Here is a 21,701-nt window from a genome sequence, read left to right as displayed (position 1 = left end):
TTGGTGCACTGGTTTCATAGGCAGAACTTGGCATTAAGCACAGAGACACAGCTGCGTGCTTGCAGTTGGAAGGCACAGCTCATGCACTTTCCATTTTCTGAAGTTTGTATCTCCAGCACTTTGTTAAAATAATCTTTGGGGGTTTTTTTTTGGTTTTTTTTTATAATTAAATCTTGAACTTTTATCCTTTGGAAAAAAAACCCAAAAAACTAGGATAGGGTAAGTAACTTTAATAGCTACTTAGATAATTTCCCTTTGAGTACTTAATTGGTTTCAACCTAGATATATCTATCTCAAATAGCAGAGCAACTCTGATAAATATTTCATTGCTTAATTCTCATGTCTCTAGACAGACTAATTAGAGATAAATAAATTTTTCTCATGACAAAACAGATCAAATTGACTCTCTCCTAAGAATATCAAGTATTTAGTAGTAACATAACATTAATAGTGGACATATGAGGCCTTTTAACAAAGACATAAAATATTTTAATTGAAGTAATAATATAGGTTCAGTAAATATTATTGTGCTTCCTAGCTATGCTCTGTAGTGCAGCTTACACATTGCTACTTTTTGTGCTCAGAAGTTTCCTGTCTAAATTAATATTGCATTTTTTGTAGCTGTTTCAGCCCATTCAATATTTATCAATAATTGAAAATCAGTTTGAGGAATTAATCACAAAAGAATTTTGGAATCTTTGAAGAATGCTTGGCCATTCCTAAAAATATTTTAACTTATGCTTTAACTTTTTCTTTTTGGTAGGGCTTCTTTTTTTTGGGGGGGGGAGGGGAAATTTTTGTTAATTAAATGTTTTACAATGAGTTTGGGATAATCTGTTCAGTGGAGGAACAAGGCAAAACCATTTGACATGACTGTTCTTCAATAAGCAAAAGTATTAATACTATGTCTTATAATCCCTAGCCTTCTGTGAATGGATGTGTAGTCACTGAAGAACAGGAAATTTACTGTTGTTAAAAACTGCCTATACATAGGTGCATCTTTAAGCTGAAAATTCAGTTGGATGCTATTTTATCTGCTTTGGCAATTGTGTTTTTAACATTTGCTTTTATTTTCTTCTAGTATCGAGCAACTACTCTGCCTGCATTCAAGTATTATGTGACTTGTGCGTGTCTTATATTCTTCTGCATTTTTGTTGTACAGGTTCTGGTATTGCCAAAGTAAGTGATATTTAATGTGTACTTTTTCCTATGTATATTTGCTAATTACTGTAAAAAAAAAGAAATATAAGTAAAACAATTTGGAATTATTAGTTTACAGATGTCAATTCATGGAAATTAAATTGAACAGAAAAAAATGGGGATTTCAACCAATTTTCAAAGTGAGGCTTGTTTCTAATTTTAAACACTATCGATAGTGTTATGCCAAACATTAGTAAAAATTCTTCATTCCTTTTAGTTTTTTTCTTTGCATTTAAAAATAAGTGTGACAGTGGGACATTGGAGTAAGACAAAATGGATTGCAGAGTTGGAACTGTGGTAAATAAATGTATTTAACGTATCACTATGATAATACTGCTATACTAAGAATGAAAACAGCATTAATAGCCATCAATTGTTTATTTATAAAGTTAACTTTGGAATATTAAAATGCATTTCTGGAATAAATATTTTTATTAGAATTTATATATTATGAGATTATTTATATTTGTGCTTATTCTAGAAAAGCTGAAAACTGGAAGACAATTCCAATATAGGATATTTTATTAGACTTCTTAAAATTAAATTTTGTGTTTGATTGTCTACACAGTGAAAAGTTGGTTTTTGTTTTACAGCAGTTGTTTCTAAAGCAAACACTTCATATTCCCTGTCATATAGTAATTTTTAACTCATAGTCCTTTCTCCTGTAGAGTACTTCCAAGATTATTATTTATAACCACAGCTGAGTGATTCGTCTTGTTCCGTAGTATTTACTCACATTTTAATTCAAAGCCAGAAGGAAGCGTTAGGAAATTATAAATTGACTTTCCATGCTGCATACTTATAACACATATAAAGTTTTATGGACTTCTATTCAGATGTTACAGCAGCAGTTTCCCAGCAAATTTCTCAAATGAAGGCACAAAGCAAGGGACACTCTTCCAAGAATTCAGCAGTATCCTGCACATGTTTGAGTGTGACTTTGGGCATTATTAAAAATATGAAATTAAGACATGGTAAATTTTATTTTACAAGCTCATACTGTATTTTGATAAGTAAAAGAATTGATTTAGGGAAACTCATGTTTTGCCTCATCCCAAAAGCCAAAAGTGGATCTAACTTCTCCCAGCCAGCAGTATGATGTTTTTGGTTTTGATTTTAGTAATGACAATGAATCTAGATATATCACCTATCTTACATGTGGTCAAACATTCATTTTGCTCTATCCTTTACTATGTTGTTTAATCCAATTCTTTATCTCATTGAAATAGATCACAATATCAGTGAACTCTAGGAAGCTGTATTCAGCTAAGGAAAATATCCTTCACCTTCCTGGTATTTCTGGTATTTCTAACATCAGAGCAAAATACATTTATAAATGCTTTGTCATTTTCATTAACTAAGTGTTAGGTGTCTTACAATCCTTTTATAGGGCTGCATATTAAATTGTAAAAGCAAAAGTGTAAAATAAATTATTACAAATACATTAATGGTATTCAGCTTCAGGTGGTCTGTGGATTATTTTAATAGATGCAAAAATGGAAGACAGAAAGGCAAGGTATTATCCTGGAACCTGCATCTTTTCTGGAAAATTGGGAGCATTGCAAGTTAAAACAACAACAACAAAAGCTGAAAAACCACCATTGTATGTAGTCATCACAAATGCAACTTAAATTGAACATACTCTGATGCTGCAAATTTTATTTCCTACTAAAATTCTATCTACCCTTTTTGATTTCTTCCAAAAGTTCCCCAGGATTTTTAAATGGTGGTCTAATGAAGACAGGGAGATTAACTAAATCTGTCATGGGGTTTTATTGATTCACTATTCCATTAATCTGTTTTTTCAGTAGTGTAATATCATTGATTTCTGTGCAGGCACACAGCCTGCTGCTTAAAAGTAGATTTGGAGATACTTGATGATGGATAACATCCAGCAAGTTGCAAGAACTAAGTCATTTCTTCAAGATCACCAGACAATTTTTCAAGGCTGAAAAGATTTATTAATGTTTTAATATTCTTAGGGTTAGTAAAGTGATGTGGTGTTTTAATAATAAGCTTTGCACAAAGTGGTAATTATAAATTTAATCAAGAAAACTATTGTCTTCATGGGGTGAAATGTATGATGAGGAGTAGGTCTTCATTGGCATTAAATGAAAGCAAATCTTTATCATTACATTTCCTTGGAAAAGGCCTGCAGTAGCTCTCTAGAATTCTTGGTTTCCCAAGTGAGAGATATATGTCTATTAATTCACAGCAACCCTACACTCTTTATTTAAGCAAACAGAATTGATACTAGCATAGAATTGGTAGTGTTGGTTTTTTGAAATACAGACTGGTGAATTGATGAAAGGATATTTCTGTTGAATAAGAGCTACTTCTTGTAGTATTCAAGGGATTGCATTTAGGTTACATTTAAGATTCTTCCCAAGTCTTCACTCTCTGAGGCCATTGTGTTCAAGAAACTGTGTCCTTTTTACCTGAGTCATGCCAAACTAACAGTCACAGTCAGGAGGCCTTCACATAATATTTTTGATCAGGCACAACTGAATTTCTTCATAGGAGCGGTAGTACTTAGAAATTTTGTCCGAAAGCAGGCATGGAAGAGATAAGATGGTATAAGTGAAAGGAAATCATTATTATTAGCTATTTTTCTGCTGTAATAAATCAAACACCAATAACTCAAGTGGAATTATAAAACTGAACTGATACTATTTGAACATTGAAACTGCCATACAGTCTCCATAGCTATTGAATCTTTTGATGCCTTAGTGAAAATACAGATTCCTTTAAGAAATAAATAGCTACTATTAGATACAAAAAAGTCTGAATTCAATATTGGCTTGTATAATTGTCAGTAGCAGTGGCTTCATTGTGATTTTATCACCTCAAGAGAATTTGCAGTCCTGTTGTTCAGAACATGGGTAACAATTATCCACAAGCTAAGGAAATTCTCTGCATGGAAGGACATGCGCCAAAAGTCACATATTTTCCTAAAATTTACAAAATTGTAGACAAACCACATTCTTTTCTGCATTTTTCAGTATCTTTATCTTCACCAGTAAATTTCTGGTTTTCAGTTAAATAGTTACCAACGAGATACAAATAAATATAATTTTTTCCAATCTCGTACCACTGATAAAAAGGAATTGTCCAAAGCAGATATATCCTAATGAAACCAGAAAAATGCAAGTTTAGCTAGGATCATAAATTATTTAGACATGGAACTACCTGAAGCTTGAAAAATTCTCATATTGTTTCCTCACTTTTAAACTGGCTCTCTGTAGCTTATGGTCAAAGGTTGTCCTGTTTGGATTTCTGGTGGGGGACTGTAGCAGAGAGCTACAGTCAAGGTCATTCCTTGAAGCATAGAAGAGGCAGGTAAAAACTTACCTGGCTTATGCAATTTCATGGGTTCCTCTGACTAAATATTTTGCCCGAATCTGTCAATGCAATGCATTTGGTAGCTCTACACAACAAAAGCAAGGTTAGTTCACTGTAAAGACCTGTACTGGTTTTATAAGGTTTCAGTGACAAAAAAGAAATCATATTATGTCTTTCCTATGGTCATTGCCTCAAATGAGACTTGGTTATGGTGGCACATAATTTTTAGCATTTTGCTTCCCTTTGTAGCATTATCAGCCCACTTCTTTCCTTCTAGGAGCAGCATGAAACTATTTTGTCTTAGCTTAAGTGAAGCAGAAGTCTTGCTGTTTCCAGAAAAGAAGGGGGTGTGGGGAGCAAAAATACTATGGGTTTGTTTCTCTGTTTTCACCACTCAAAGCTGGATTCTAAGACACCACTTTTTATTACCCTCAGTCTTTTTCTCTTTGTCCTGTTCACCTTGCTGTGTAATTCTTGTGCTCCCTCAATAACATCATTGATTATGTGAAGCTGCTACAAAGACCTTTTGTTCTTGCCTGTTGCCCGGGAGATTAAGTACTCTTTGCATAAGCTCTCTTTATGCCATGTTAATTTTATTTCCCTTGCTCTCCAGTTTCCCAAACATCTACATTTCTTCTGCTAAAAGGATGCACTCCAAACTTGACTGATAAGGGTATTCCTGTGTTGAGTAATTTCTTAAGATGTGGAGACCCCTTTCTTGTATTCTTCATGTCAGAGAAAGAATAGTTATATTTTGAAATGTAGGAAGGGTTGAATGCTAATTAAGGACATATATGATTGGAAGTGTTTATGCATATGTAAAAAATAAGCCTGTTTCTTTCCTAACTGGCTCTGGTTTTAGTTTCCTAGTTGTTGTTTTTTTTTTCCTTTTTCTTTCATCTCTTCTGTTGCTTATTAGATTTTCAATTCCTAAGAGTAGAAGCTAGTTTTAGTACTCTGATGTACAGCTTACTGTCTCAGTCTCAATAAGAAGATCTTGGAGAATGTGTATTCATAAACAATAACGATCTTCAATGACTTTTAAAAGAAATATTATTTCATGATTAATATATGTTGTGAATTACCAGTCGTTTGTTTTTCATTAGCTGTGTTGATGCAGCCCAAAATCTGATGATTAATGCTTAATATATAACAAGTTCTCTGAATGAATGGAAGGAAAGCTCATCAATTGCTCTCCAAAATACTTTTAATGGCATCAGATTGGTTGGTGATGTTAACGCTTTTTTGTTCTTTCCTGAAAATATTTTGTATAACACAGTTGTTAAAACAGATCAAAATGTTTCTTAATATTTCTGGCATATAATGTCTGATAAAGTAAGATGTGTTCTGAGGCTCAAAGGAGTTGAGAAATATTTTTTAATTCTGTAAAAGTGTCAAATCTGTGGTTAAACCTGAAAGCAGGTACTGAAGTGAGGGACTTCATGACTGCGTCTAGCTCCCATGCTTAAAACAACTCCATTGATCCAGAGCTTCTGATCTTCTCTTGGCATTCATTAAACATAATTAGGTTGCACTGGATCTTTCCCTAAGCAGATGTGCTGAGAAGCTCTCACATGGTGCCTGATGGAGCAATTATGCTCTACTGTGGTATTCCTATAGAGAAATTTCCACGTTTGCAGAATGAATCAATAAAGGAATGAATGAAGGAATGCACAGATTGTTGCTGAATCTCTGTTTACTGAGTATTCAGGGATGCTGCTTTGGCTAGACCTTCCTATTTAGACTGTCCTATAACACACAAGAAAAGGATGAACAGTAGCACTGAGTAAGGTTGATCAGCATCACAGATATTGCAGCTTCTGCTGAAAATGGACATCACTGACCTGTGCAATTTTCTTTTAGGGGTGAATGTACACCACCAGCAAGTTTATTTTGTATGTCTATTAGGCTCTTATATTATTATAAAATCAACAACAAAAAACTAAAGCAATGAGGATCTTCTTTAATACAAGCTTCCTAAAGTTAAAACAAAACAAAGCATTGCTTCTCTTAATGTACTCTGTCTTTATACATGTGGAAATTATTAGCTTCTCATGGTAATAACTTTGCAAGTCAGAGGTAATTTAATTCAATCATTTCTGAATTGAGAAAATGTCAGGGGAAATGCCTGCCATTCAGGTGAGGGTTTGAGTTGGTTTTCCATGGTATTGATGTTTGGAAGTTGCAATTTGCACGTAGTACTTTTTCATATCATCAGTATTTTAGACAAAGAAATGTCATGTTACAAATGTGTAACCAAGACACTAATACCTGTTTTCATTTTCTTCTAGAACCTCTATTCTTGGAATTTCATTTGGGGCTGCGTTTCTCTTTCTTTCCTTCATTTTGTTTATCTGTTTCGCTGGACAGCTTTTGGTAGGTATTCAAGGAAATCTAATCCATTAGTTGATGGTTTCTTTGAAATAACATATTCTGATTTTGCCAAGTCACTCTGCCTTTGCAGAGTACCAGTTAAAGGAGAAAGGATTTGCATGCTCAGGCTTCTGTGGACATTGTTTTGTCCATGTTGGTTTTCTGTAAAATGTCCTGATTTATCTGAAAAGCAGAAAATGCCAATGCAGTGGTTGTCTGTATCAACACTAATATTCTGTTTCTCATATGAAGCTGGATCATCTGAGAGGTTTTCATTATTGTTTGATAGATTGCCTTTTCAAATTTTTTTTCCTGTTGTGCTTATAGGAGGTGACTCATCTTATTACTTTAATTTGCAGGACTGTGTATTTGTTTAAGTATTGTATAAGACCATTTTCTGAGTTTAAAGAATATTTCACCATAACAATTTTGTTTGAAATATAAAAATGTTCTAGTAAATTTCCAGTTTTTTCACTGTGTGGTCCAGGTGTTATTATGATACCTATTAGTGTATGTAATATTATACTGAGTTTGAGAATTTAATTCACTATTTGAGCAAACCATTCAGCCTTTCAGCATATCCCCCTTTCAGTTCTCATATAGATATCTATAATAAGGATAAGGAGTTTCAGGATTCGTAAGAAAGTGAATGCAATCTGAATGTGGCATCCCCACTTCTCCTTCTCTGTCTTTGCATAAGCTTGCATAGAGAAAATGGAAAGATCTTTTATAAAAAAAGCACATGGGTAAGACAATTCTTTTAGTATGCAATAAAAGAGTATGACAAGGTAGTTAAAGAAAAAAACAGAGGAAATAGGTTTTTATAATTTCTCTGTCTTCTCTTGTGAGTCTTGTAATTAACCAGGACATATTTTTAAGAAAATATAATTAATATACATTTCAGTTACCTTTCCAATAAGTTTGGGATGCTGCCACTGCTCAGGAATTAATCTGAAATGTAATGCAACTATATTCTTAAATATTTTTAATCATTAGAGTGAGGTCTTAGAGGTATGCTATTACTTAACAGCAAAAATTAGTTCTCATGAAATGTTATACTTGACTGCTGTTTGTTATAGACAGTAAATTGAGAATAAAATGATGAAGTCAGAGGACTACTCTTGAATAAGCAAATTAAAAAAAAAATCCTTCAAAGAAAAGCTAGCCTTTTCCTGTAGGAAGAAAAGGTGCTAATGAAATGGTATCAAGAAGTGCTGACATATACATTCTCCTGGGGCTTTTATTTATAGTGTTACTTAGGAGGAATACAAATACATTTTTCTTCATTTAAAGGGATGGCTAAGCAATATCCCAAGACAGAGTTGTAGACTTGTACCATTTGAATAATATCTAACCTATTTTCAGTGCCTTGTTGCCCATGTCACATAAGTACTGTAAATACTGTAAATAGAAATGGAGACCTATCATTGCATTTCTGATGACTTGCCAGTTGTCATGTTCTAACCTAAACAACTTGAAGAGCAGTTATTTATGTCTATGTCTTTTTGAGTTCAGCTGCTCTAATACAGAAACTATGCTGCTAAGAAGATTTCAGGAAGTTATGACTGTAGTTGATGCAGTGTTGTCTTTCTTTCATGTGCATGGATGTAGTTTTTAGGGTGACAGGTGGGAAGCAGCTAACAAAAGAAGCAGTAGGTTTTCCTTTCCCTTTTTCTCTCCCTAAGATTTCTTCCTTTGTGTCAAAATCCAAACATTATTTTGCAGCTTTATCCACAGTGACACCCTATGTTATATTTTGGTAGCATATTTATTGCACTATCTGACCCATCACTGTAAATGTTTTCTTTTTAGAAGAAAAAGTCTAAAATTTCAAAGAAACTAATATTGGTATCTGACACTGTTAAAAGAAATCAGGCTTTATCATCCTAAGACTGAATTGGTTTGGGTTTGTTTGGGGTTTTTTCACACCTCTTTTTCTAAAGAGGTACATTTTGGATTCCCTTACAGAAGACATGTAGTAAATGTAGATTTGCTTATGTGTACGTGCACTTGCACACAATTACAGAGTTTTAAATCACCAAATATCTCTCATCTTAAAAATGCACCAAAAACCCAAGAATTTTTTGTGCCTGTCTGACCCTGGGAGATGAAATGTGGTGAGTTGGCTACAGGCCAGACACTCACCCAGCTGCTCACTCACTCTGCCTCACTCAGGATGGGGTAAGAAAATAGGATGAGAAAGCTCAAGGCTTGAGATAAGGCAGGGACATCACTGACCAATTACTTTCACAGAAAATGCAGACTGATCTTGGGGATAATTGATTTAATTTATTGCCAATTGGAATAGATTTGTGTTGTAAGAAACAAAACCAAAATATTAAAGCCACGCCATTACGCCTCCCTATCCCAAATTTACCTTCACTCCCCTGCTCCAGAGTCCTCTACCTCCCATCAAGCAGTACAGGTAGGGGTGGAGACTGGTTGGTGCATAGACATTTCTCTCTGCTGCTCCTTCCTTTCCCAGTTCCACCCTGCTCCATTTTAAGGACTCCACAAGTTGCAGTTCCTTCAGGAACATCACCTGCTCCAGCACAGGTCTTCCATGGGCTGTGGTGCAGTCATTGCCTCCAGCATGGAGTGCCTGCTCCTCCAGCCTTGGGATTCCCTCTTCTGTTTCTCTCTTTGTGTTTCCTCCTCCTCTCTCTGCCCAACATTTTGGGCTTTTTCTTGCCCTGGTGTTCCCAAGGTGCCTTAACCAGGGTTAGGCGTTACCACCAACCTGAGCACCAGAGCCTCATCCATAAACTTGCAGTAGCAGTCAAATATTTACAGGACTGTAACAAGATTTACAGAGTGGAAACTGAAATGCCAGTAAAGACAGCAAAATCTAAGTTCAGTTTAGGACACCTGGCTATCACTGTGTTATATGTCTTAGTACTTCTCTTAGTACTTTCGACACTTTGCACTCTCAGTCTTCACCTATTACAAATGGCTGTAACCACCACAGAGAGTAAGTCTCACAAAAAACAACATTGTACAAATTTCTCTGTATGATTTTCATTTCTTTGGCAAAACAAAAAAAAAAAAAAAAAAAAAAAACAAACCAAAAAAAAAAAAAGATCCAGACTGTAATGCTAAAATTACTAGCTCTTATGGAATTTAATTGCAATATTGTAAGAAGAGATTTATGCTCACTGTTTCACTCTGAGTTTATTAATTGATTCTGATTCTGCTGTTCAGCAGCACTGCAGCATGGCCCAGCTCAGTCTGGGATGAAGTGATAATTCAGCCATTAGAGAAGAATAGGAATTTTTCCATCCAACAATGCAGCACTGTAGTAGCACAAATAAGGATGTTACAGACTTCCAGAGCCTGTCTTTGTGGCATCCCCTGCAGGTCTTGGGCAAACAGGCCAAGAGCAGGGAGAGCTGACAGTTCTCACACAAACAGTCATTTGCCCATAGGCACGAAACCTTGCTCAATCCTAGCTAAAATGGCATATATCCTGAAACTTGAAAGGAATTTATATCTTCTATGTTCTAATTACTTTTTTGTGCCTATTAATTTTTTTTTATATTTTTTGTTTTTTGGATAGATACAGTATTCAGAGTTACTCATAGTCTTAAAGATTATGAGTATTTTTGGTCATAAAGATCCTTTTTGTCTTATTTTTTAATATTTTAAATGTCGGCCCTTCTTTTTAATTAATTTTGAATCTTTTCTTTGAATTTTGCTTGAGGAGTTTCTTTCCCAGATAGAAGAATAGAGGACAGTGAGTGTCCTATAACTCATGTGTTTTCTGTGTCTTTTCTCTTTATCTTCTTGAAGTACAGATGAGTTCATAGAATGCATGTGGAATGCCTCAGACCTGGTAAATGTTAGATGTGTTTTACTTCCTGCTGTGAATGCAAGGAAGCAGACATCTGGTACCTAAATGTTACATTGGAAAATATAATGCATTCAGTGGGAAAAAAAAACACACTAAACATGTGAAGGAAATATCTATGGGGTAGCTGGGGTAGCTGGCCAAAGAAGTATTAATCTCAAGCAGATGTTCTTTATGCATTGGTGCAAGTACTGTCTCAAAAATCTATTTGCATTACCTGGGACATGCATGCACTTAATTGATGTGACATTCTCTTTGTGCCAGTAACATTTCATTAATAGGAATTTTTTTTTGCTGCATATGTTTATACCTTGCAAACCAGTTTGACTACTTAAGCTAACAGAGAAGATACAAGTAATATCATCTTATCTGAACATGTTCATAGTCTCTCTTAGATGCTCAATTGAATCATGGAATTAGCAGAACACGATACCAACAGAAGAAACAGCAGAAAATAACTGGCTTCACAGTTGAGAAAGATGTTCTGATTTGAGGTTACTGAAGTCTCTGACAAAGGGCAGCCAGGACATGAGCCCTGTCCCTGCTAGAAGAGAGCACGTTATTTACACCACATCACTGTATAAAGAGTGATACACAATCTTCACCTTTTTTTGCAGGGGTTTGTATTTTATTCTAAAGCAAATGGCATTGGTACTTAGGTACAGTCAGAATGACTGTGTACCCATAAGATATTTAAAAGCTCTGTAAGGAGAGGAATGTCAGCACCAGCACTACTTGGAAATTATTTTCAGTCTGGAATTTTATCTTTGAAATGAGTGTCTTTTAATGCGGTTATAGATAAAATATCTAGGCCCTTTAATTTCTTCAGTAGTAATGCTTTGCCTGTAAATGAAGATTAAAACAGGATTGTTTAGGCAAGGAGAACCTAAAGAGGCACTTTGGCACCTACAACAGGGTCCATGAAATGCTCATCAGTCCTAAAAGTCATTCTCATGAGTCTCTAGCAGAGGCACTACAACAGCAAATCCATCACCACTTAGTTAAGTACCATGTTCAGACTTCAAGAATTGTTATAAGTGTACTGATTTCAATCAAAAATCCTTCTTCTTCCTCAGCTTCTTGAGTTGCAAGTTTACAACATTAGTTACATGATTGAAGCCAGCTGAAGAATTTCTTAACTTGATGAAAACCACATTCTTTATGTCTGCTTTGCCAAAAAATCTGTTTTATTAACTTTTTTAAATCCAGCAATGCTGCCCTTTAGTGTCTTTGCCCATGATGAGATTGTAAGTTAATGTCAAATACCCAAGTGTGCTTTCTAATGTGCAAACAATTTTTCCTACAGTTACTAAAAAAGCAGGAAAGCAGAGAGCATCCAGACTGTTTTCAATGGTCTGTAGCTATATTATCTGAGAGCTGATCCCCATAATGTGCTAGTACTGGAATATGGGCTCAGATCAGAGCTCCTGTTATGTGAGACAGTTTTTGGATGGTAGAATCTCACTTGGAGATCGAGACTTGGCCTATGTAGAACGTAGCATTCGGAAATCCTTCGTCTAGTTTCGTGCCCTGAGCATTGTCCTTAAAATGTCATTCAGGTTTGATTCTTCTCAAAACTACTGGTTCTTTAAATATTTCCTGAGAAAAAGTAAAACCTTGATGGGAGGAACTGAGAACATCTTAAAGTAGCATATAGCACAGTGATTGTATGTTTTCTTGAGTAAGGAAAACAGCATGGGAAGTGCTAGGACTGAACTCTGACTGCCTAAAGGCATATTTTTATTACTATTACTGCTGTTAGATATTTACTGTTGTTAGCTATTTCTCTATTATTAATTACCTATTATTAGTAGACATTTAGAATAGACACTCAACAAGGTAAAGGCCTTGTCAAGCCTCTCTGGGGGGGAAATGATGCCTGAAGTTCGAGCTTTCATATTTTTCAGATTCTGTACTGCCTTAGTGTGTGACTCTGAACTTCATATAAAGTGTTAGCAAGTTCTCTTCACAGTTTAGTGAGATAAAACAATCCTTTTCCAGCCTGAGTACCAAGGACACCATTACCGCTTCGGGCCTAAAAAGTATAAACATCAGTGAACTGAGGAGAGCAGTCTGGGAGGATGGGACTTCATGGTCTGAAGCTGTAATTGGACAATTAACCCCAATATGTAAATGGACCAAAACTTACAAAAGTGCGAAAACTCGTGATCAGTTGTCCACCTTACATCCATCTTGGGTCCATCTTGGGTAGAGCCAAAACTGGGCTCTTGTACAGCCCAAGGTGTATGTTTTGAAGGCCTTTTAATAAATACCTACTTTATTGCTTCTTAACTCTGTCCAGCCTCTGTTCCAGATCAGCCTCTCTAGGCATCACACTGATGTGTTCTTTCCTTTGAATGACACAGCTGAAGTGAACCACATGGCCATTTTAACATGGCCTGTTGTAAAGGATAATTAACACTGCAAAGTATGGTGAAACTAAAAACGTGATGCTGACTTTAGTTTTGCTGTTATTTCTTTATTCAGGATTCTAGATTTTTCCAGTCAGTTACAAGAAGTAGAAATTGAGTAGACTTTTCACCTGGATGCATTTTGTATGATTCAAAATTCCTGGCTTAGATTTACAGGTGCCACTGTGGAATTCAAAAGCTTGGTGTTACAGTACTTGTTTTAGAAGTACTTTGGTCCTTTTTGTCAACATTAACAGCATTAATAAGGATGTAAAGTAAAAGCTTGTGTCTGTATAGCAAAATCCCCTTTCTACAAGCTTAGGTCAGTGTAATTGCTGTCAGCAGTTGGGTTTGAACTTTGGTGTCTTCTTCAACTCTGAGTGAAAATGATCATGTAAAAAAATCTGAATTTTGTTTCTCATGATTGCATTCTTTGAAACATCAGTATTGGTAAAATATCGAGTTGTATTTGAATGCAAAATGAAAAGAACAACAATAGAACTGTAGAAATGTGATTCATTGGCTTTCTGTAAATAAGAAGTTTTCAGTGAAGATGTTCCAACCCCAACTAGCATATGAAGGAGAAGTGTGACAGCTCTTGAAACACTGCCTTTCATCTACAACATAGCTGTCACAATTAGTTCTCGCACCAGTTCCTTGATCCCACTCAGAAAGACAGCATTCATCTTATTAAATGCTGAAGTAGGTTTTTGTGTGTGGAAAGACAACACAGGATACATTTTAATGTCCTGAATATTCAAAATAGGTTATTACTCATTATCATGCTGTGCTGTCATATCAGATTTAACATGTTCAGATGAAAAGGTAATACATTAGTCACCTCTCATTCTACAAATACCTATTATTTCTAGTCAGTAAATCATAAACACTGAACCATATTCTGCAAGCTCCACTTAAAATAAATACTGGGATACTCTCTAATGCTACTGAGATCTGATGTTTTATCCTACTTGCATGCTTTCAACAACTGATTCTTTCTTTTATCTCATTCTCCATTTTATTCAGAAAATTGCAAAGGAGACATAACATTTACAACAAAAATGTATGATGGAAACAGCAAAATAAACCTGCCTATGTCTGCCTTTAAGAATGGTTTTAATGATTACCCCCACCCCTCCAGTTCTGCTTCCAGGGACTCCCCACATTTTCAGCCATACTGAACTGCTGCAGTAGTACTACATATGGGCTGGATCTGGACAGCTCAAAAGTGAAGTTCAGCAAATTTGTTATTCACACAGAGAACTATTATTCAACAGTGTATTCTTTAATGTTTTCCAAGGAATATCTACTCAATGGCTTAAAGATTTTTAGGGTTTTGTCACAAGTTTTCCTTTCAGGACTCTCACTGGCTTAACAAATAAGGTGGGCAGGGCAGATGTGCCAAATAAACAGGGGTCTTCCCTCTCCAGAACTCAGAGCTGTGCATAAACAGACTGGTAAGAGATACATCACTCTGTTGTGCTTTTGTTTGACAAGTGGAAATAACTACCTAGAACTTCATTTAAAAAGTTGCACTCTTAACATAACTCACATTGTTCTTCTGGTTAGATCCATCAGTGTCTTGTCATTTTAGCAAGAGCAATGGCAATAATAGAATCTCTTTATTGATTAATCACATTGTCTGAATGATATATTATTTCCTGAAACTTATGTTGTTCTCCAGACCTTTTCTAAGTTGTTTTTTTTTTTTTCCCTTAATGGTAGCAGGAAAACACTTTTTTAAAGAAATGTAGAAAATCAGTCCAGTAAGTTCCTCCTTGCTAAAATATATTAGCAAGGTCAGATGACGTTGTTCAAAAATCTTGTAAGCAAAGAAAAAGTGGAATTATTGCAAGGCATTTTAGTACAGAAGTTACATAAGTCTGTACCTGTTTTCCAGGTACTTTGAAAACAAAGGGAGTTCTCAGCAATACATGTTCTCAGCATGGGCATTGCTAAGTAGTCTCAGCAATTCTATACTGTAATTTTTTTCAATTATTGCTTTCAAATACGAAGATAGTTCAAATTTAACAACTGGAAGCATTGATGTTAAAGTAGAAAAGTTTGAAAAGTTACCATCATTTGATGCCATCATTCTTGTATTTAGATACTGGGGTTAAGCAAAGATATTTCTGTGTGAAAGTTAATTTTATCCTCACAGTTAACATAACACAAATTGTTTCTATGAGTAGAGAAAACTCAATTTACATTGTGTAGCACTACTAAAACAGAAAAGCACCTTTATTCCAACATTGTTTTGCATTTTTTACTGAGCCGTGGTTTTTAAAGTTTTGAAATTGAAAGTAAGGGCTGCTAGAGTTGGGTCCAGTGGAGTTCAGGAGCTGGGAAGTGCTCCGTCCTGACCCACTGAAGCAAAATTTTATAGAATTTAAAACCCAAGGAGGGGATCCTCCTGTCCCACTCCCATTGAAATCCAAGATGCAACCTATAGTGAGGTTGGGCATGTGTTCCCAATAGGAAAATAGGCATATACCATACACAGAGGACCAATCATAGAGATCCATGGACTGAACAGCACCCACATAACAACACAAGCACTCACATAAACATGATCTACACTGATGGTCTAGTTCCTTCTTTCTGGAGGATCAGGACTGATGGAATGTACACTTCCTGACCGTCATCATCCACACTTTTACTCGTGGGTCTGGCATGTGGAATTTTAGCCAATACAATATCCATACCCAGGCTCTGCCCCCTTTACAAAGTGATTAGCTCAAACCTTGGGTCTTACCAAATGTAGATCTCCTACTTGCTAAGCAGTTCTGTTTGAATTTTCTTTATGGTTACACACACACTTCCCCACACCCCTGTGGGTCTCCCAGGGACTGGTCTGAGACAGTTCAGCTACTGACACCCACCTGTCTGTTTACTCACTCACAGGAATCTCTCTCCAGTGCCTGGCACCCATCCCGTGCCCCTTGCCATCCAGTCCAGCATGAAGTGTGCTACCATTCACACACATGCAGGCTCAGAATATGACTGCACTTACACAGAGGATGGTTAGAGATAGAATTTAATAACAATATGCAATAGACTCATTTAGAAAAGTGTTCACCTGCATCCATTGCCTTTCTACCATCTACCTATATTTGTACCTCTCTGATCCACATTTATGCCTTCCTTTCCCCTCCTGTGTCCCATCCCCTAAATGCCATGTAAGTTTTCCACATACCCACAATGCCCTGAAGATATACTATAGTGTTTTACAATTCCAAGTTTCTGCCCACTAGCAAAATTAACTATCCTGTGCCAGCTGCTAGCCTTTTAGGCAGGAATCACCCTGAAAAGGCAGGGCATTCTGGAAAGGAAGATTTTTCACTGAAGCTTCTTGGTAGGTTTCCCATCAGAAATAACGACTGCAGCAACCTCTTTCAGTCATCTTAGAAGCAGCAAATTCAGTGGCTTCTTTTGATGATGTTACTCATTAACTATCATTGCCCTTTTGATCATCACCATTTGTGTTTGATTTGATTAGCCTCTCATCAGGTAACATAAACCCTGTAAAATTCGTAATAAATTATATCTTGTTTAGACCAGATAATTTATTTCCATCATTAACTTACTTTCTTGGAATTTCTAATCCTAAAGACTTTCCTTGAACAGTACAGTTCCCTGCAATATAATTCAGAAGGAACACAGTGTACAGCTTTACATATATATATATATATATATATAACTTCCTAGCTATTTTATATTCCTAGTACTTTCTCAGTGTACTTGTCTAGTTTTCTGTGTCTAATGCAGTTTAAATTTATCCAGCTGCTTTTAAATTTCCAAGAAAATCACAGAACAATGTAGGTTAAGTTGTAGTAAAGCTCTAGGTGAGCTATAATAAAGGTAAAGTGTAATTAGGGCACGATTTCATGACTGTTTTAATTTGCCATAAATCCATGCTTCCCTGACTAATTGGGTTTTAGGCAGACTAGACAGGTAACTGAATGATTCATTTTCACACAGATCCATTCCCTGCATCCATCAGAACACTTCCCTTCTCTAGCAACAGCAGCAAGCAATGCTTTGTGCTTTTTACTATATTGAAGTGGGAGGGATGACAAAACTTTTGTAAAATCTATGTGTGGATTCAAATTATCTTGAAATTTGCTATGTACTTAGGGCTGAAGAACAAGGTTTGGGAGTTCAAAAAGGCTTTTGAGCAGGAATTTTTTGTTCACAAATGCAGGTCCTTTGAGTTTATGTTTTTGGGTAGGTTTTTAATAAGGGAGAGGAGTAATGTGTATATAAAAGCTGCCTGTTTTCTCCCCCTTTTTTTAATCCATCCTTAAGTTATTGTTTTGACCTTCCTGGAACTGAATTCAGAATCTGTCCAATTCAGTATGCAAAACTCCCTGTTGTAAAAGGGAACAATAAAAAAAAGCTCTGCATATACAGTGGATTTATCCAAAAATGTATAATTAGGGGCAAAATACTTATGTGCAGTATGGTAAAGACTGTCATGCAGAGTGCATCCCTCGTGTGTAATTTAGCATGATGTGCCATAGCTATTGAACCTGAACAAATAGATCAGTGCTGTAAATGAAGTCCTATATTTGGTTGTTTTTTGCGCTTGGGTTCTCATTTTTGAGACTTCCTGAGCTTGTATCTCTGCTGATGGCTGGGGCAAGGGTGAAAAGAATGTGCGAAGCCATCTTGGATAATATCAAGTAAATAGAAAAAACACATTGAAAAAACCCAATTATTTTTGTGGGATTGTCCTGTTCCTTAAATTGTCCTTGCCTTTTCTACAGAGGTTTCCATAAAACTGAATTTGATATTTGGAAAGGGCACAAGATGCTTCTAGGCAACCTTATCTCCTCATTGCTAAAGTTTTGGGAAAATTAATGTTTATTGGTTGTGTCACAAATTGTTGTTTATTCTCTGTGAGCCTCTTGTGCCTCTAGGCACTATGCATGTATGAATGGAGACTTTGCAATGTCTTCTTAGAAGCAGATTAAATGAGTCAGAGTTTTTTATTGTTATTTTTTGTCACTATATAAGAAATTTTTTCTATTCACTAAATACTTTTTGTGTCAAATTTTTTTTTCATAAAAAGCCAGTTTTTTATGAAATGCTTATTTGCCTTCTAGATAGTTTTAGGGAAGGTTGATTTGCTTTGCTGAGTTTTTTTTCCATTTAAAATAATTATCAAATAAGACTCCAAAAAGATGAAAGAAAGCCTGGAAACTCCTGTTTTATGGGCTGCCAGGGTTTTATTCTGTGTCAAAGACTTTGCAGAGTCATTATTTACATTTTGAAGTTTCCAGAGGCTACTAAACATGACTCTTTCAGTTCAGTCAAGGCAGGTCAGTTCATTTTCAAGGGTTTTGCTGATGTTAAAGGTAATGACACTGCTGTCAACTCTGTATTTTGCTATTATTAGTAATATGTATTGAATGTTTAGTAAGGTACTTGCAAATTACAGTTATTTAAAGGAAGTGATATTATGGCAGATATTTTAAATAAATGTTTCTTTATTTTCATGTTTAATCATGATCTGTAATTCTGATGAGACTATAATAGTTAAACAGTTCTGTACAATGTTGTAAGATTAATACTGCCCTTAGTCATGAGATATCTTAATTCTACCCCTGTTTATACTAATTAAATATACTAAGGATCTTTTTTTTCCACTTTCTTTTTCAAACTGTTTGCACTTAGCAATGTAGCAAGAAAGCATCAGCTTCATTGTTGTGGATCCTGAAATCATCTGGAATAATTGCAAACCGTCCTTGGCCAAGGATCACTCTTACATTGACAACTACTGCTATAATATTAACCATGGCTGTATTCAACATGGTAAGGGAAAAAAGGGGTAATTTTTCATGGATTTTTGTCCATTTCATATTTGTTGATGTTATTCAGTATTTGTTTAGATGTTGAATTTATGGCCTGTGGCTATGCCAGGAGGCTGTGTGATAACAATTACCAGAGACAGAAATGTAAAGCAGAGCAAAAGAAAACATACTATGTAATTGAGACCTCTGCAAACAGGATGCTCAACAAGAGCTCAGACCCTGGCTAAATTTGTTAAAGAAAATTATTATTTATCATGAAAAGAAAACAGTTAAATCTCAGGTTTGAATTGTACAAGTCCCGTAGTCATCTGTGTATTGCTTAGAAATGCAGCATTGCTGGAAGAATGAAGTATCTCCTCACAGGATTTGTAGAAGACAATGTGTGAAACAAACTAAGCTTTATTCAGTTTTGTGATGCTCCTCTGCTGACCCAAAAAATATCATAATGTATACATTATCAGTTTCACATGCTTGTCTTTTTTTAAAATAAGAAAGATTTCAAAGTTATGTCAAAACTTAAAGAGTACTGACCTACAAATTCATTAGGGCTTACATCTACTTAAGTGATTTCAACCTGTGCTTTTCTCTCCTAACAGAGAAAATCCGTGTAATTTAATTATTCCTTTGCAACTATAGCAATTATAGAGTAAATCTGTCATTAGTTTGCCTAAAGCATGAATCTTAATGATCTCATTTAGTCTGAAGGATCTGTTGTCTAATGGGATCAAAAGTCTTTGTTTGTTTTGTCCTGTTGGCTGGGGCGGATTCTATCTGTAAACCTGTGAAAGTGTTCCAGTTCAGTTCTGCTTCTGCAAAGTGGGAACTCTAACATTTATTTAGACAATGTTATCATCACAACATCAATGTATAAATATTCACATTTCAGTGAGTGAGATTCACATTTCAGTGCTTTTGAAATTGCAACTCTAATGCTTCCTTGAGTTGCTGGTACTTTTGTCACTTAGGATTCATAAAGGACTTAGAGATTGATAATACCTACACTATTTTATTTTGTTTTCCCACATTTCAGGGGACCCTTAATCAAACATTTGTTACACTAGGTACTAAACTTGTCCAAATGATGTAATGTGGGCTTTTTAAATGTGAACACTTGAAATTTCTGGTAGAGTGTTCTCTCCATTTTACTGTTAAATTTTTCTAGTCTTGTTAATGCTGGTTTTCTGTTCTTTCTTTTTCCTGCTTTTTTTTTTTTTTTTTTTTTTTTTTTTTTTAAGGAGAGGAGAGAAACACAAAAGCAATTTCATTTCCAAAATCTAAAATTCACCTAAGTGCATAAAGTGTGTAAGGCTGGGAGAGGATAAACTCAAAGAAGCAACAGCTGAAAATAATATAAAACTGAATATAAACTCACTTTTCATCAGTGAAAGCAGTTAGCAATGGAAACAATTATTCTGAAAAGCTATTAATTCTCCATTAGCTGAAGACTCTCTTTGAATTACAACCTTTAGCCATGCAAAAGTTATACAACAGCAAAAACCTCAGACATTTAGTAACTTGGAAAATGAAGATCAGTCTAGATTTTCTCTTATTTTGAATGCTGTAAATATATCAGAAGAAAAGAAAGAACCTACTTGGGTTTAAAGTATACTTTGAGTTAGACTTCATGCATATGGTTATTTATTAAGTTAAAAAATGTAAAAGGAGATATGGTCAGCAACTGGTTTTTTTGCTTAGACTAAAGTTCTACTAGTGTATACAGCCCACTTCAAACTTGGCCTTCAAGCAGTGAAAGACATTCTAGCAAAAAAAAAAGGAGTTGTTCAGTACATAATTTATAGACAAAGCTTTTAATTTCATTGGCTCATGTCCAATTTTATGTGGACTGAATGTTATAGTAATATCTAATAGGGTGTATTTTAAAGTCTTAGTGCCTTATAATCAGTGTTACAGAGTTACAAATAATCATGTTCCATGAAATTCATGAGATGATAATTTTAAGTACAATTCCCACCTTGAAACTACATCTTAATAGTTTGACTAGCAAAAATTACTTTAAATGTGATTGTGAAATTCGCATTAGCAAATTGTGGGAGAGACTCTGAAGTATCATTATTATTATCTCCAAGCAACATGTACTTAATAGCAGAGTCCGTTAACTGCATTTACTTCCATGAACCATTTCAGTAGCAAAAGGCAAAATGTAGCCATTAAGATTTAATGGAGGTAAAAAGCATCTAACCATGCCACACCTAATAAATTATCATTAAGACGAAAATGCCAAATAAAACTCAGTCTTCATGGCCAAGGGAGACTGGAGAAGAGTGGGGCTGCAATTTTATTTGAAATTAGCTGTTTCAGCTGATGTTTAAATCTCTTGATAGGTTTGAGACATATGTGGTCCTGATTAGCAAAGGGAAGTTAAAAATCAGCTAATGTCAAATAAGTATCAAATAGTTCTGAGCTGAAGGCAGAGGGTAAGCATTAGTTCTGGTGCTATACAAACAGTAGGACATCTATCAGTGGCTGAGGAAAGCTGTTTTTGTCAAGCTGACCTGCTTTAAACTGATCAGGAGAAAGTATCCTGCATGGAGCAATACAGGAGGCCCAGAGAGAAGATAGGACTGCATGACTGTGAAGGGTTAATATTTGAAAACGGAATGAATGACTGCATGCAGTACATCAAATGATTGTGCCTTATCATTCTCTGGGATTCATTAGATCTCAAGGAATAGTGCATGATAAAAGAGTCCT

General features: G+C 35.4%; 1 protein-coding gene across 2 annotated transcripts in view; it reads left to right on the top strand.

Annotated features, from left to right (window-relative positions):
- ADCY2 (adenylate cyclase 2) overlaps positions 1 to 21,701 on the top strand; it is a 204,211-nt gene that overhangs the window by 150,073 nt on the left and 32,437 nt on the right. For both annotated transcript variants that reach the window (XM_053971425.1, XM_053971419.1), the window contains 3 exons: positions 1,082 to 1,179; positions 6,834 to 6,918; positions 18,853 to 18,990. In XM_053971425.1, coding sequence (XP_053827400.1) covers positions 1,082 to 1,179; positions 6,834 to 6,918; positions 18,853 to 18,990 — 321 coding nt within the window. The remainder of the gene's footprint in view (positions 1 to 1,081; positions 1,180 to 6,833; positions 6,919 to 18,852; positions 18,991 to 21,701) is intronic.

This window comes from Vidua macroura, chromosome 1 (assembly GCF_024509145.1).
Source record: "Vidua macroura isolate BioBank_ID:100142 chromosome 1, ASM2450914v1, whole genome shotgun sequence".
NCBI lineage: Eukaryota > Metazoa > Chordata > Aves > Passeriformes > Viduidae > Vidua > Vidua macroura.
The sequence above is the reverse complement of the archived record's forward strand: the minus strand, read 5'-3'. Positions and strand labels throughout refer to the sequence as shown.